This window comes from Mirounga angustirostris, unplaced genomic scaffold (genome assembly GCF_029215605.1).
Source record: "Mirounga angustirostris isolate CCGP_5_RB_7025 unplaced genomic scaffold, mMirAng1.0.hap1 SCAF_4, whole genome shotgun sequence".
Classification (NCBI taxonomy): Eukaryota; Metazoa; Chordata; class Mammalia; order Carnivora; family Phocidae; genus Mirounga; species Mirounga angustirostris.
Genome location: NW_026991712.1, coordinates 150,144,065 through 150,157,225, shown reverse-complemented (window position 1 = coordinate 150,157,225; position 13,161 = coordinate 150,144,065). Strand labels below are relative to the sequence as shown.

General features: G+C 36.8%; 1 protein-coding gene across 2 annotated transcripts in view; it reads right to left on the bottom strand.

Moving 5' to 3' along the window:
• Positions 1–13,161, bottom strand: part of FAF1 (Fas associated factor 1) — a 500,825-nt gene that overhangs the window by 347,341 nt on the left and 140,323 nt on the right. The window contains exons 2-3 of one of the 2 annotated variants that reach the window (XM_064589174.1): positions 9,952–10,022; positions 2,065–2,111 (exon numbers count right to left, since the gene is read on the bottom strand). Coding sequence is in view for 1 of the 2 variants with exons in the window: in XM_064589173.1 (XP_064445243.1) it covers positions 2,065–2,111 (47 nt within the window). In the remaining variant the exon portion in view is untranslated. The remainder of the gene's footprint in view (positions 1–2,064; positions 2,112–9,951; positions 10,023–13,161) is intronic. The other variant, XM_064589173.1, reaches the window with a different exon arrangement.

Here is a 13,161-nt window from a genome sequence, read left to right as displayed (position 1 = left end):
AGTAAGTATTAAATGATGAAAAATATATCAATTACCTAGCACAGTGCCTTAAGCATTTAAAAAATGTTAGTTTCTTTGCTTTGAACTTTATGGGAACATTAAAAACCATATTCCCACTTTTGAATTCACACAAAAATCTGATTTCAAGAAAAGCTATAAAGCACAGGGATTGGGCTCTTCTCCATCCAAAAATAATTCATATTAAAAAATCTTTTTAGTAGCTCTTTCCTCTGTCGAAGTATGAACCGACAAATTAAGAGTCACCTGCATTCAAAGACTACACTACAAAAGTAAAACATACAAAACAAAAATCCTTTTAACTACCTACATATACCATTCCTACTATTAAGTCTTCCACTTTCAGTGTTAAGCCAATGAGAAAGCAACAAAGAGCCCTCTTTCATTTTCCTCTGGTTAGGAGATACACAAGAGGAATTTTCAGTTACGTCAAGTCCACAGTGATTTCAAACCTAAATAACAAAGTTAGGAAGGGAGAGAATTGAAGACTATTGCTAGATACAACCGATTTTCTTCTATGCACATATGATTCATTCCTTTAATTAAACAAGCAAACAAAACAAAAACCTACTCTGATGAACGTTAAACTCCAAATTTTATAGTTTTAGAAATCAATTTAGTGCTGAATCTCTACTTATAAAATATTAAGCAAAAAGTACCATTAGTGACAGGAGAGATGGGATGTTTCCAGGGATGAGGAAATTTCTAGAGTTCACCCACAGCAAAATACTGTTAATTTTAAGATGTATCCAATATGTACTCAGAACCCAGAAGCTGAATCCACAAGGGTTTAACAAGCAAAAACTTTGGAACAGAAAGTGGAATAACATTTACTCAAGAATAAAACTGAAGCCATATTTAGAAGTCTAAAACTTTCTAAACCAAGGAAAAAAATGATCATAAAGGAAGTTCCTGTAATCACCTGGTTTGCTTTCTAGACAAGGATTTCAATAAAACTAATGCTTTTGAACAACAACAACAAAAAATTGGTACAGACTCTGGAAATCAGCCACATTTACTCTGGATGAAATTTTTTCTGACAGTTTTTAAAAAATGGTGGGGAAGGTCTATTAATTACTAAGGGTAGTACAAGTACCAAACAGAATTTGCTTCCTTTCTAAATATACAGTTTCCTATAAAGTATAGCACATTTTGCAGTTCATGGTGAATTTTTTGATGGTTTTGCAACAGCACTTTTCTTCCTCTCCAAAACAACCTCAGTCTTAGTCTGCTGTTTCTGTTTGCCTCATCTGCACTCAGCAGATCATGCTTCAGTGACTTAGAAATCCTAGCCACCAAAATTCAAGCCAAAGTTTGAACTGAGAAGAGAGGGGGGAAAAAATCAAGTAATTAAACTACACTTGGAAGGGGGAATGGTTTTACCTCCTATGACTCTATAGTGTCCTCTTTTAATCCAAACCAGTCTCCAATTTTAAGGAAAGAAAACTTATGAAAAGTTATTTCTAATTTAAGGAATTATTTTGTAACTTATAGTTCTCTTGGCATCATCTTCCAATTTTACCCTCCGGCAATGACACAAAACCACGAAGACCATTCCACATGTTAACAATGCATTCTTCAGGTGAAACAGTTCAGTGCTTTGGGAAGTTTCATCAATTAAGGACTTATGCAAATTGTTGCAAATTATCATATACTTAATTTAGAAACCAAAAGTGAAGAAAAAAACAGAATGTAGTAAGGCTGAAGATAAAGCCTGGATAGGCAGACAATAACCATGCTCTAGAGCTACAGAGATTCAGTTCCTTCCATTTTATGAATTAGAAGATGCCCTTGAAAAGCTTTTTTAAAAATAAAATAAAACCACCATTAAACATAGTATCACTCATTCTGAAATAACCTTATATAGTTAAAAGTTGGAAACTTTAGGAAACTGATATAATAAAATTATCTGAAAGAACAGTAACTAATAGAGCTTCTACACCAAAGATCAAATGCTCTATCAAAAAGTTAAACAAAAAAATTAACAATTGTCTCTTTTTTGCTTGGCTAAATTCTCATCCTACCATTAGGCACTTTATAACATACCTTTGTAGAATGCCATTTTCCTGGGGTATTACACCATTGATAGCTGCCTGCAAACAAAAAACAGAGAAGACCATTAAAAAAAAAAAAGAACAAAACAGAAAAATGCTCAGGGATGTGTGGGGTGGAGAACACTGTACAGGGAAATAAGTATACTTTGAAAAATAAAATTTAGGGGGCGCCTGGGTGGCTCAGATGGTTAAGTGTCTGCCTTCGGCTCAGGTCATGATCCCAGGGTCCTGGGATCAAGCCCCACCCTGCTTGGCAGTAAGCCTGCTTCTGCCTCTCCAACTGCTCCCCAGGCTTGTGCTCTCTTGCTCTCTCTGTCAAATAAATAAAAGCTTTTAAAATAATATAAAATTTAGGGGCACCTGGGTGGCTCAGTCGGTTAAGCGGCTGCCTTCAGCTCAGGTCATGATCCTGGGGTCCTGGGATCGAGCCCCACACCCAGCTCCCTGCTCAATGGAGAGCCTGCTTCTCCCTCTCCCTCTGCCTGCCACTCTGCCTACTTGTCTCTCTATCTATCTGTCAAATAAATAAATCAATAAATCTTTAAAAAAAATAAAGTAAAATAATATAAAATTTAAACAAAATATTAAATGTTTCCTTAATAACACAAAATATTCTCTAAAATGTTTCTCTATTTACTATAATAAAACCGTATTTTAGGAAGTTAAAAAAAAAGGCAAAACAAACCAAAAAAAACCATGCATTTGGCTTTTAATACCCCCAAATCTTGAGTCATAAAAGGCTTAATTCCACAGTCTTCATTCAAGCAAAACACTCACAAAAACCAATGTTTAAGAACGTCAGAACAAGTAAAATCAGTACCTTAAAATAATAGTTTTAACTTATTTCCTTCTTCAGATTGAGAGGAGAGAGATATAAAATCACAAATGAAAAATTCCAGTAAGAATTTAAAAATGAGCTCATGGAATAAATTCATTCTTTCATGTTATAATTAATATTCTTAGTAAAAAGAACATTTAGAAGGAAAAAACATAGAGGCAAGAGTTCTTTGATAAACAAATACCACGATTGTACCAGGTTACAAAAGGAGGCAGGAGTATCACGGGGGAAGTTTCCTTATATAAAACAATCCTGAAGTTGGTCTCTAAGCTAACAAGTCACCAGTTACTTAGAACATAGCACAGACCTGACATGATATGGACATTTCTGCAGGATACTAAGCAAGCAGGCTGCAACATCCTGGATTGTAGGCAGTTCATTACAGGGTAACAAAGATTCTCTGGAGGAAAAAACTCTGCCTTTCCAAATTTGCCTCTGCATCATAACAACTTCTTCCCTCCCCTTGCCCATCCAAGTCCACATCAAAATGAGAAAGAAAAAAAAAAAAAGGTAACACTTCAATGCTTTATCAGTTGCCTAGAAATCAATTCCCAAAAGGAGGTTGTGTTATTTTGTGAAACATTAACTTAAATATTTGCCAGAAGTGGGTCAAGTTTACAATGTTATTCTGTTAAATTGAAATAAAGTAGAATGTAAGATGCTTGCTATGAATTTTGAGAGCTGTAATGCTCCACTAGCAAAAACCAAAGATAACCACAGATTAATATAGACAGTGGATTCCACAGAACCCCGACAACTCTGGAGGCTCATAAATCCTTTGAGTCAAACAAATGCTAAAATGGGTTTTCAAAGCCACATACTCAATGGAAGTATCTCTGCCTACTGCCAGATCAATTATCCCTTTTCTTTTGACAGCAATAGCTCCACATACAAATATCTCCTTTGCTAAAAAATAGAAAATAGTAAAAGAATTTTCTATGGTGTTGGAAAAGAAACAAAATACCAGAGTTTGGAAAGATTTTGTTCAAATTTTCACTCGGGAATGCCAAGGTATAATGGAAAGAATACTAAGGATTTACAAAGTCCAAGATTTGAAACCAGACTTTCCCACTTATTAATTTTATGACCTTAATATGTTCTATACTCACTGAACCTCTTTGAGCCTCAGTTTCCTCATCTGTATAATGAGCTAATACTATTTCCTCAGCCAAAATGGGCCTGTCTTTTTGTTCCTCAAAGGCATCAAGTTCTTCTATTTCTTAGGTCTTTTGAAGATATACTATGTTTGTTTGAAATGCCTTTTCCCCATTTCTTGTCTGGCTAAATCTTAATCATCATAATTGAAATTTGTTAGATATACTTTTTCAAAGAATTCTTAATCAACCCCCCCCCCATCTACATAGCCTTACTCTCACATAGAACTCTGTGCTTTTCCTTCATAGTAATTTTTAATTACTTATTTGGTGATTATTTGTTTTATGTCTGCCTTTTTCTGTAAGGTGTAGGCTATGTGACAGACAAGATAATAACAATTTTGTTCTTTACTTTATCCCAGTTGCCTAGCACAACACAGGCACTAAACGGCACTCGATACTTATTTGTTAAATTAATGATGCTAGAGGACTACAAAAAAAAACAAAAACAGAGGTGCCCAGGTGGCTGAGTCGGTTGAGCAACCAACTCTTGATTTCAGCTCAGGACATGATTTCGGGTCCTGGGATCAAGCCCCAGGTTGGGCTCTGTGCTCAGCAGGGAGTCAGCTTGAGGATTCTCTCTCCCCGTCTCCCTCTGCCCACACTCTCTCTCTCTAAAGTAAATAAATCTTTAAAAAACAAATACAAAAACAAAAGTCACATGGTCAACACCTGACCAAGGCTCAGAAAGCTTCCTAGATGAGATAATGTCTCAATTAAGACTGAAGGATAAGCGGGGTTACCTGGGTGGCTCAGTCAGTTGAACATCCAACTCTCAGTTTTGGCTCAGGTCATGCTCTCAGGGTTGTGAGGTCAAGCCCCATGAAGGACTCCATGCTCAGCAGAGAGTCTGCTTAAAGATTCTCTCCCTCAGCCCCTCCCCCTGCTCGTGCACGTGCACACATTCTCTCTCCCTCATTCTCTCTCTCAAATAAATAAATAAACCTTAAAAAAAAAAAAGACTGAAGGATAAGGGGAAAGTAGTAAGATGGGGTAGAGGGCAATACTATGCGGAAGGAACAGTGACACACCTCCACTTTCCTTTTCTAAGACCTTAGATCATGTTAAATAATGTATCTGCTTTGGGGTAGAAAGTCCCTGACCTCAACCTATTTTGTACATAAATATGTAAAATGTAATCCAGAATGAAGGTACAATAAAAGTATAATTTGCTAAAGGAATATAGAATAGGGAGAGAGATTTTTGTGAGGATTAAGGAAAGTTTCAGAAAAGAGATGGCATTTGATCTGGACACTGAACAATGAGTGGGCATAGAAGCAAAGGAAAATTTCAGATGAGTTCAATTTTGAACATGTTAACTTCAAAGTGACAGTAGGATATCATTTGTTTACTTAACAAATATGTATTAATTGCCAACTATATACCAAGCTCTGGGCTAGGCAATGGAGATATACTAATGGACGTAACATAGCTTACCTTCTAGCAGGGACAAAAATATATTAAACAATTAATTTTTTTTTATTAAAAAATTTTTTTTTTTATTTGACAGAGAGAGAGACACAGCGTGAGAGGGAATACAAGCAGGGGGAGTGGGAGAGGGAGAAGCAGACCGCCTGCTCCGCAGGGGGCCTGATGCGGGGCTCGATCCCAGGACTCCGGGATCATGACCCGAGCCGAAGGCAGACGCTTAACGACTGAGCCACTCAGGCGCCCCTTAAACAATTAATTTTACTATAAGCAGTTCAGGTAATATCCAAATGGAGACAAAAAGTAATTTAAAAATTCAGAGCCAGGTTAAGTAAAACAATATATGTTTAAAGGCAAATAAAAGCAGCCCTAAAAATATTTTAATTCCCTCCCCCTAATAAGCCTTCTTCTTTGGTGAAGAGAAGTTGAGACAGAGATAGAGTCTTGGGGAATTCATACATATAAGAAATAGAGGAGAGAAAGCTAAAGACAAAAACAAAACAATAAAAATAGAAGGGTTAGATATGAGGGAAAGACCAGGAATATGTCATAGAAGGGGCAAAGAAGGTATTACAAGGAAGGATTAGACAAAACTGAAAAATGTGAGAATAGTCTAATAATATGAGGCCTAAGAGATTATTAGACATACTTTTTAAGTTTTACTAAAAATTAAATTATAAAAGACTAAGAAATACATGGGAAATAAATTACAACTTGAAATAGTGTGAAAGTATAAAAATAGGAATTTCAGTATAATACTCATTATTCTCAATATAATACAGATTAGTTAATAACAGACCACCATTTTTCCAGATGTTTCTTCAGTGATGCTTCAATGATTACATCACAGCATTATGATTAGCTTTATTCTTTTTAGATTTTTATTTATTTATTTGAGAGAGTGAATGAGAAAGAGAGCATGAGTGGGGGCGGGGGGAGGGAGAGGAAGAGAGAGTAGACTTCCCACTGAGCAGAGAACCCAAAGTGGGGCTCAATCCCATAACTCCAGGATCATGACCTGAGCTAAAGGCAGATACTTAACCAACTGAGCCACCTAGGTGCCCCATATCATCAGCTTTATTCTTATTAGCAGCCTCCTCACCTGGCCAATTTCTAAATTACTGATTACAGATCAGTAAAACTAAATACTTAATACATTTAAGTTATAAGAATTTATAAACAAATAGAAAAAGAAAATATTTAGAATTTTATGAAAATAGAAATGATAAACACATTTTCATTATATATATATAATCATATATATTATTAGTTGATAGAATTAAAAATATAGGCAACTCTACATATCCCACATGTTTGGGAAGCCTGTGAAACTAAGAAAATAATAATTATTCTAATACTGGCTTTTTTTTCCAGAGGGGGAGAGGAAGACAGAAAATCTTAAGCAGGCTCCACCCCCTGCACAGAGCCTGATGCACAGCTTGATCTCAAGACCCTGAGATCATGACCCAAGCCAAAATCAAAAGTTAGACACTTAACTGACTGAGCCACCCAGATGCCCCAGTAATACTTGCTTTGTTGTGTCTATTAACCACTTTTTTCCATCTCCTAAAAATACTTAAAATATAGAAAAATACTTCCTAAATTAGTAAACTCTTGTTCAATTTGAAATTATTACTCTATGGCATGTCAGAGTCAAATAATTTCAAAATGCCTAAAAAATAAACTTCGGACCCACAAAGTACTAGTATTTTAGCATTCACAGCTCTGATCTTGCCATCAAGTGAATTCTTCCAACAAACCCAGACTTTCTCTCACCCAATCATACTGATCCTTTACACAGAACATTCTCTTTTCCACCAGTTCAAATTCATTCATTCTTTTATTCACTGAACAGTGTTTTAGGACCAGAGGGAAAACAAAAATGACATGTTCCTCCCAGGACAGGCAGTTACAGAAACAACTAATTCTAATGTGAAAGACAATATGGGATCATGAAGGAAGGAATGTCTACTATTGCCTAATGGAGATGAAGACCCAGATGTGAAACATTTTCTTCAAGAAAATTTGACTCACACCACCTTTTTCTCAATGATTTTTCTTTTTTTCAAATTTTTATTTAAATTCCAGTTAGATAACATACAGTGTAGTATCAGCTTCAGTGTACAATTTAGTGATTTAACACTTACATCACCCAGTGCTCATCACAAGTGCCCTCCTTAATCCCCATCACCTATTTAACCCACCCCCCACCTACCTCCCCTCTGGTAACCATCAGTTTGTTCTCTATAGTTAAGAGTCTGTTTCTTGGTTTGCTTTAAAAGTCTCTATGATTTTCCATTTACTTACATAGCACTCATACATCTCATTCATTCATCTGAATATTTCATTTATTCATTCCAACATTAACCCACCCAACAAATATTTAGTTACTCACCTGGAACTATTCTGGGTACTGAGGAAACAACAAAAGTAGTAGATTTAAGTGTCCATGCTAAATTCACAAAATCATCTCCCCCTCGTGTTTTTACCTTGAGTAGAGCCAATGAGAAGTTCTGGAAGAGGCCATTATTCTACAGCCATGAATTGTGGAATTTTCACCTTTTACCTTGTATGAGGATGAAACACTATCCTGTGTGTCTACTCTACTCTCAATACTCTACTACAAACAACACTATTTCAACTGACACCAGATGTGTGGGTTTTCTACACATCAAGCAATTCTGCAACACCAGCTACGTGTCCTGCAATTTAACTCAATTCTGACACTATCTACCTAGAGACAGCATTAGATCCCACAAGTTAAGGGCTCAGTCCCACAAGCCTACTCCCCCTTCAGATGCTAAGTACAAGTCCAGGCTGTTACCTGTGCTTCTGACCTACTGGCTATAAATCAGGGGTTCCCACAACCCTCTCTTCAATTCAATTAATTTGCTAGAGTGGCTCAAAGAACTCAGGAAAACATTTTACTTATTAGATTACTGGCTTATTATAAAAGGATATAACTCAGGAACAGCCAGATAGAAGAGACACCTGGAGAAAGGCACATGGGAAGGCATGCTGAGCTTCCATTATCTCTCTGGGCACACTCTCCCTCCCCACACCTTCATGTATTCACCAACCTGGAAGCTTCCCAACCTATATTATTGGGATTTTTATGGAGGCTTCATTACATAGGCATGAATAATCACTAATTCAATCTCTAGTCCTTCTCCCCCTCCTGGAGGATGGGGGGTAGGAATGATAGCTCCAAGCTTCTAATCATGGTTTGGTCTTTCTGGTGATCAGCCCCCATCCTGAAGCTATCCAGGAGCCAAAAGTCTCCTCAATAGAACAAAAGACACTCCTATCACCCAGGAAATTCCCCAAGGGATTTAGGAGTTCTACAACAGGAACCAAGGTCAAAAACCAAATATTAGAACAAAAGATACCACTAGATTCTTATCACTTAAGAAATTATAAGGATTTTAGAAGCTCTGTGCCAGGAACTGGGGGACAGAGACCAGTATATATTTTTTCTCTTATTTCACAGACCTCATTAGTATTATGTTAATCAAATGAGCTATAAGAAAAGGGTCCATTTTGGAATGAAACTTTCTCAGCTATGCAAGTAAAAGGCCAGAGAAACAAAAGTAGTAGATTTAAGTGTCCACACTAAATTGTAGAGTTCTAAAGAAAGACAATGAGATTATGGTGGGAAGCCAATGAGGCCTCAAAAAGATGCTTAACACCATTTTCTCCTCTTTCTTTCTGGGCAGAAAGGAAAATCTTTTTTTTTTTTCCCATAAATAATTACTTGATTTTCTGTAAGTATCTGTAACAGACTGTTTCCAATAATCTACTATATTTAAATTCTTCTAAATGTTCTTTCAGGGACGCCTGGGTGGCTCAGTCGGTTAAGCGTCTGCCTTCGGCTCAGGTCATGATCTCAGGGTCCTGGGATCAAGTCCCGCATCGGGCTCCCTGCTCCGCGGGGAGCCTGCTTCTCCCTCTGCCTCTGTCTCTCTCTCTGTCTCTCACGAATAAATAAATAAAATCTTCAAAAAAAAAAAAATGTTCTTTCAAATTCCTACTTTCCAAATATGTTAATCACTATGATGACCCTTTTCTAAGCCTTCTTCAAGTACTCTACTGTATGACTCAAAAGCTGATGACTCTTCCTTCCATTTATTATAACCTTCAAGAGAGAAATATATAAGATACTATATGAAGGCAAAAGAGTAGAAGTAATTTGAATGCCAGGAAAAAAAGCTGGGAAGGGGTGATATTTGAACCAAGTGTTAAAGCAAGGCTCTTCTGGGGTAAAAAGCTGAGTAAGAGCAGTCAGGGACAAGGGAAAAAAAAATGGGGGGGGGTAAGTCTGTTCAGGAAGTGGAAAGTAGTTTTGTGTGGCTTCAACAAAGGTTTGGGTCAGGAAGCAATGAGGAGATAGTTGGAAAGGTAAGCAAGAGTTAGATTATGAGAAGCAGTATAAATACAGGCATTAAAAGTTTTACTTAACCTGAAGATAATGGGCAGGCAACTGCTGCAACTGAAATTTGCCCTTCAGGAAGGAACATCATTTGGTCAGCACTGTGAAATACGAATTGAAAAGAGAAAATTGTTGAGAATGATGCCCAGGCTTCTGGCTTGGGTGACTGTATAGGCAGTTCCTGCTCCAGTCCTCCCAATCATCACAACTGGCAAGCAATTCTAGAGATTCCATAGCTCAAGTCAAAAATCATATAGTCATCCTCAATTCCGTTCTCTTACATTCCACATCTGACCTATGAGAAATTCTTTATTCTACCTCCAAAATGTAGAATCTGACCAATTTTTTTTATTACCACCCTAGTCTAAACCATCATCTCTCCTCTGGATTGGTATTTCAATAGTTTCCAAACTGGTCTCCCTGCTTCTATCTTTGCCCCACTTGCTTACTGCCTGTTCACACAGAAGCCAGCATGATACTTACAAATGTCAAGTCAAAACCCTTTCCCTACTCTAATGCCTTCCCATAACATCAGAGTAAAGGTCAAAGACCTCATTCTGACCTTAAAGACTACATTAGTTGCCTCCAGCTCCTTCTCTGACATCATCTTCTTCCACTATCCCTGAGGTTCACTAACTCTAGTTGCTGATTTCCTTACAATTTCCTGAACAAGTGAAATATGCTCTCACATTAAACCCCTTATACTTATTCTTCCTTCTGCCTGCAATGCTCTTCCTTCAGATATCCACATATCTCACTCCCTCACTTCAGTAAGGTTTCTACTCAAAGGTCATCTCAGAGAGACCTTCCCTAGCCATCCCATCTAAAAGAGAACTCCTCTAGCCATGCATGACACTCTACCTATTTGTCTCCTTGTTTGTTATCTGTCTTCCCTCACTAGAATGTGAGACCCAAATGACTTTATTTTGTTCACTGATGTGTCCTCAACACCAACAGTGCCTCATCCCTAGGCTGTGTGAGTTAACATATACTGAACACATGAATGAATAAATGAATGCATGCCATGAACCCAAGAACATGAGCAAAGGGACAGGCTGGTGAGAAGAGGATCTGAGGTCTTCAGTTTTACTGAAGTAAAACTGAAGTATGAAGTATGGGACATTCATATAGAGATGTCCAACAGATTGTTAAGAATCTAAAATGTGTGAGTTCAAGATACCGAGTTTGGAGTCATGAGTCATCTACTTTAAAAGTACTTGAAAAGGGGTGCCTGGTGGTTCAGTCAGTTAAGCGTCTGACTTGATTTTGGTTCAGTTCATCATCTCAGGGTCATGAGATCGAGTCCAATGTCAGGCTCCGCACTCAGTGTGGAGCCTGCTTAAGATTCTCTCAGTCCCTCTCCCTCTGCCCCTCTCTACCTCCATGCTGTTCTTTCTTAAAAAAAAAAAAAAGGTATTTGGAAAAAACAGAACTACCAAAGGATCCAGCAGTCTCACTTCTGGGTATGTATCCAAAATCATTGAAAGCAGGGTCTCAAAGAGATGTTTGTATACCAATATTCACAGCACCACAATTCACAATAGTGAAGAAGTAGAAGCAACCCAAATGCCCATCAACAGCAATGGATAAAGAAAATACAGTATATACATACAATGGAATAGTATTCAGCTTTAAAAAAGAAGGAAATACCATCACAGGCTATAACATGGATAAATCTTGAGGACATTATAAGTGAAATAAGCCAAAAAATGTCAAATGTCAAAAAATGACAAATACCGTATGATTCTACTCACAGGAAGTCCCTAGAATAGTGAAATTCATAGAAACAGAAAGTAGAATGGTAGTTACCAGGAGTGGGAGGAGGGAAAAAGGGAAAGTTGTAGATTAATGGGTATAGAGTTTCAGTTTGGCAAGATGAAAACATTCTGGAGATCTGTTTCACAACAATGTGTATATATTTAACACTATTGAACTATATACTTAAAAATGATTAAGATGATACATTTCATGTTATGTGTTACAAAACCGTATTTTTTAAAGTCTTTGCAAAAGTCTTAAGAGTGGATTAAGTTTATCTGAAATGAGGGATAATGTGAACAAAGAAAAGAAAAGCCCCATGATGGAAACTCTGGAATGTCAACATTTAAGGAGTATGTAGGAAAAATAGAATCAGACAAAATATTAAACGGAAGTATCAGAGAAGTAGGAGGAGATATATATAGACATCTGAGCCTCAATACAAATCTCAGTTACAGTTACATATACGCATTAACCAAATTTTTAAAAGTGAAACTGGCTCTTAGGGAATTTACCAACTATGATGATCTACTGTCATTAATAGAAAATGGATAAAAAGGAGATGGCATACAAACAGTAAATTTTATAAATGCTTTTGATACCTTCTTTTTTAAGCAAAAAAAAAAAAACCTACAATAACAATTCATATTCAGTACTTAGTTCTCTCTGATCTATAATCTACTATAATTTAATAGGTCAACTATGGGATGTTCTATGTCCTGTAGTCTGGCAGATCTGTTTTCAAATTCTAGGTCTATCATGTGTTTATTATCTGTGTGACTCTGGCCATGTTAACTGGCTACTCTAAGATTTAGTTTCCCCATCTACAAACTGGAGGTAATAATACCAACTTAATTTACAAGGTTATCTGTTATAAGGATTAAATGAGATAATACAAAAGTACTCTACAAATGTTAGCCACCATAATTATTCATCCTCATCACATATTGTTTTTGTTTTAGTCTATTTTGTTACATACTATATATCACTGGTGCATAAATGTCTGCCTCATGCTGGGCTAGAAAGACAGATATACTGAAGTCCTGCTCCCAGTGATTCAAATTCAGGTAGTCTGGAAGGGGTCCAGATTTTTTTTTTCCCCTCAAAAACTCTTCAAGTGATTCTTATGCACAGTGAGGTTAGGGAACAACTTTGAACATTTTAGAGATCTACACAAAATCCTTTATTCTGACATTATATACAATCTATTAATTCCCACTAAACCATTTATTATTTTAGAAGTGGGCATAGAAGTTATCTAAAGGCATAGATCCTTCAGAAACTCATGTTATTAAATATGCTCAAAGTGAGGAGAAGGCTATTAAGCCAGAAAGCCACTGATTTCTAAGCCCCATCATTTATAGTTGTATAATCTTGAGAAAGTTCTCTCTCAGTTCTCATCAGTAAAATGGGAGTGATAACCCTACTGGTTCATTGGGATTTTATCAAACTTGTTAACATACACTAAGTGCTTAAATGGTA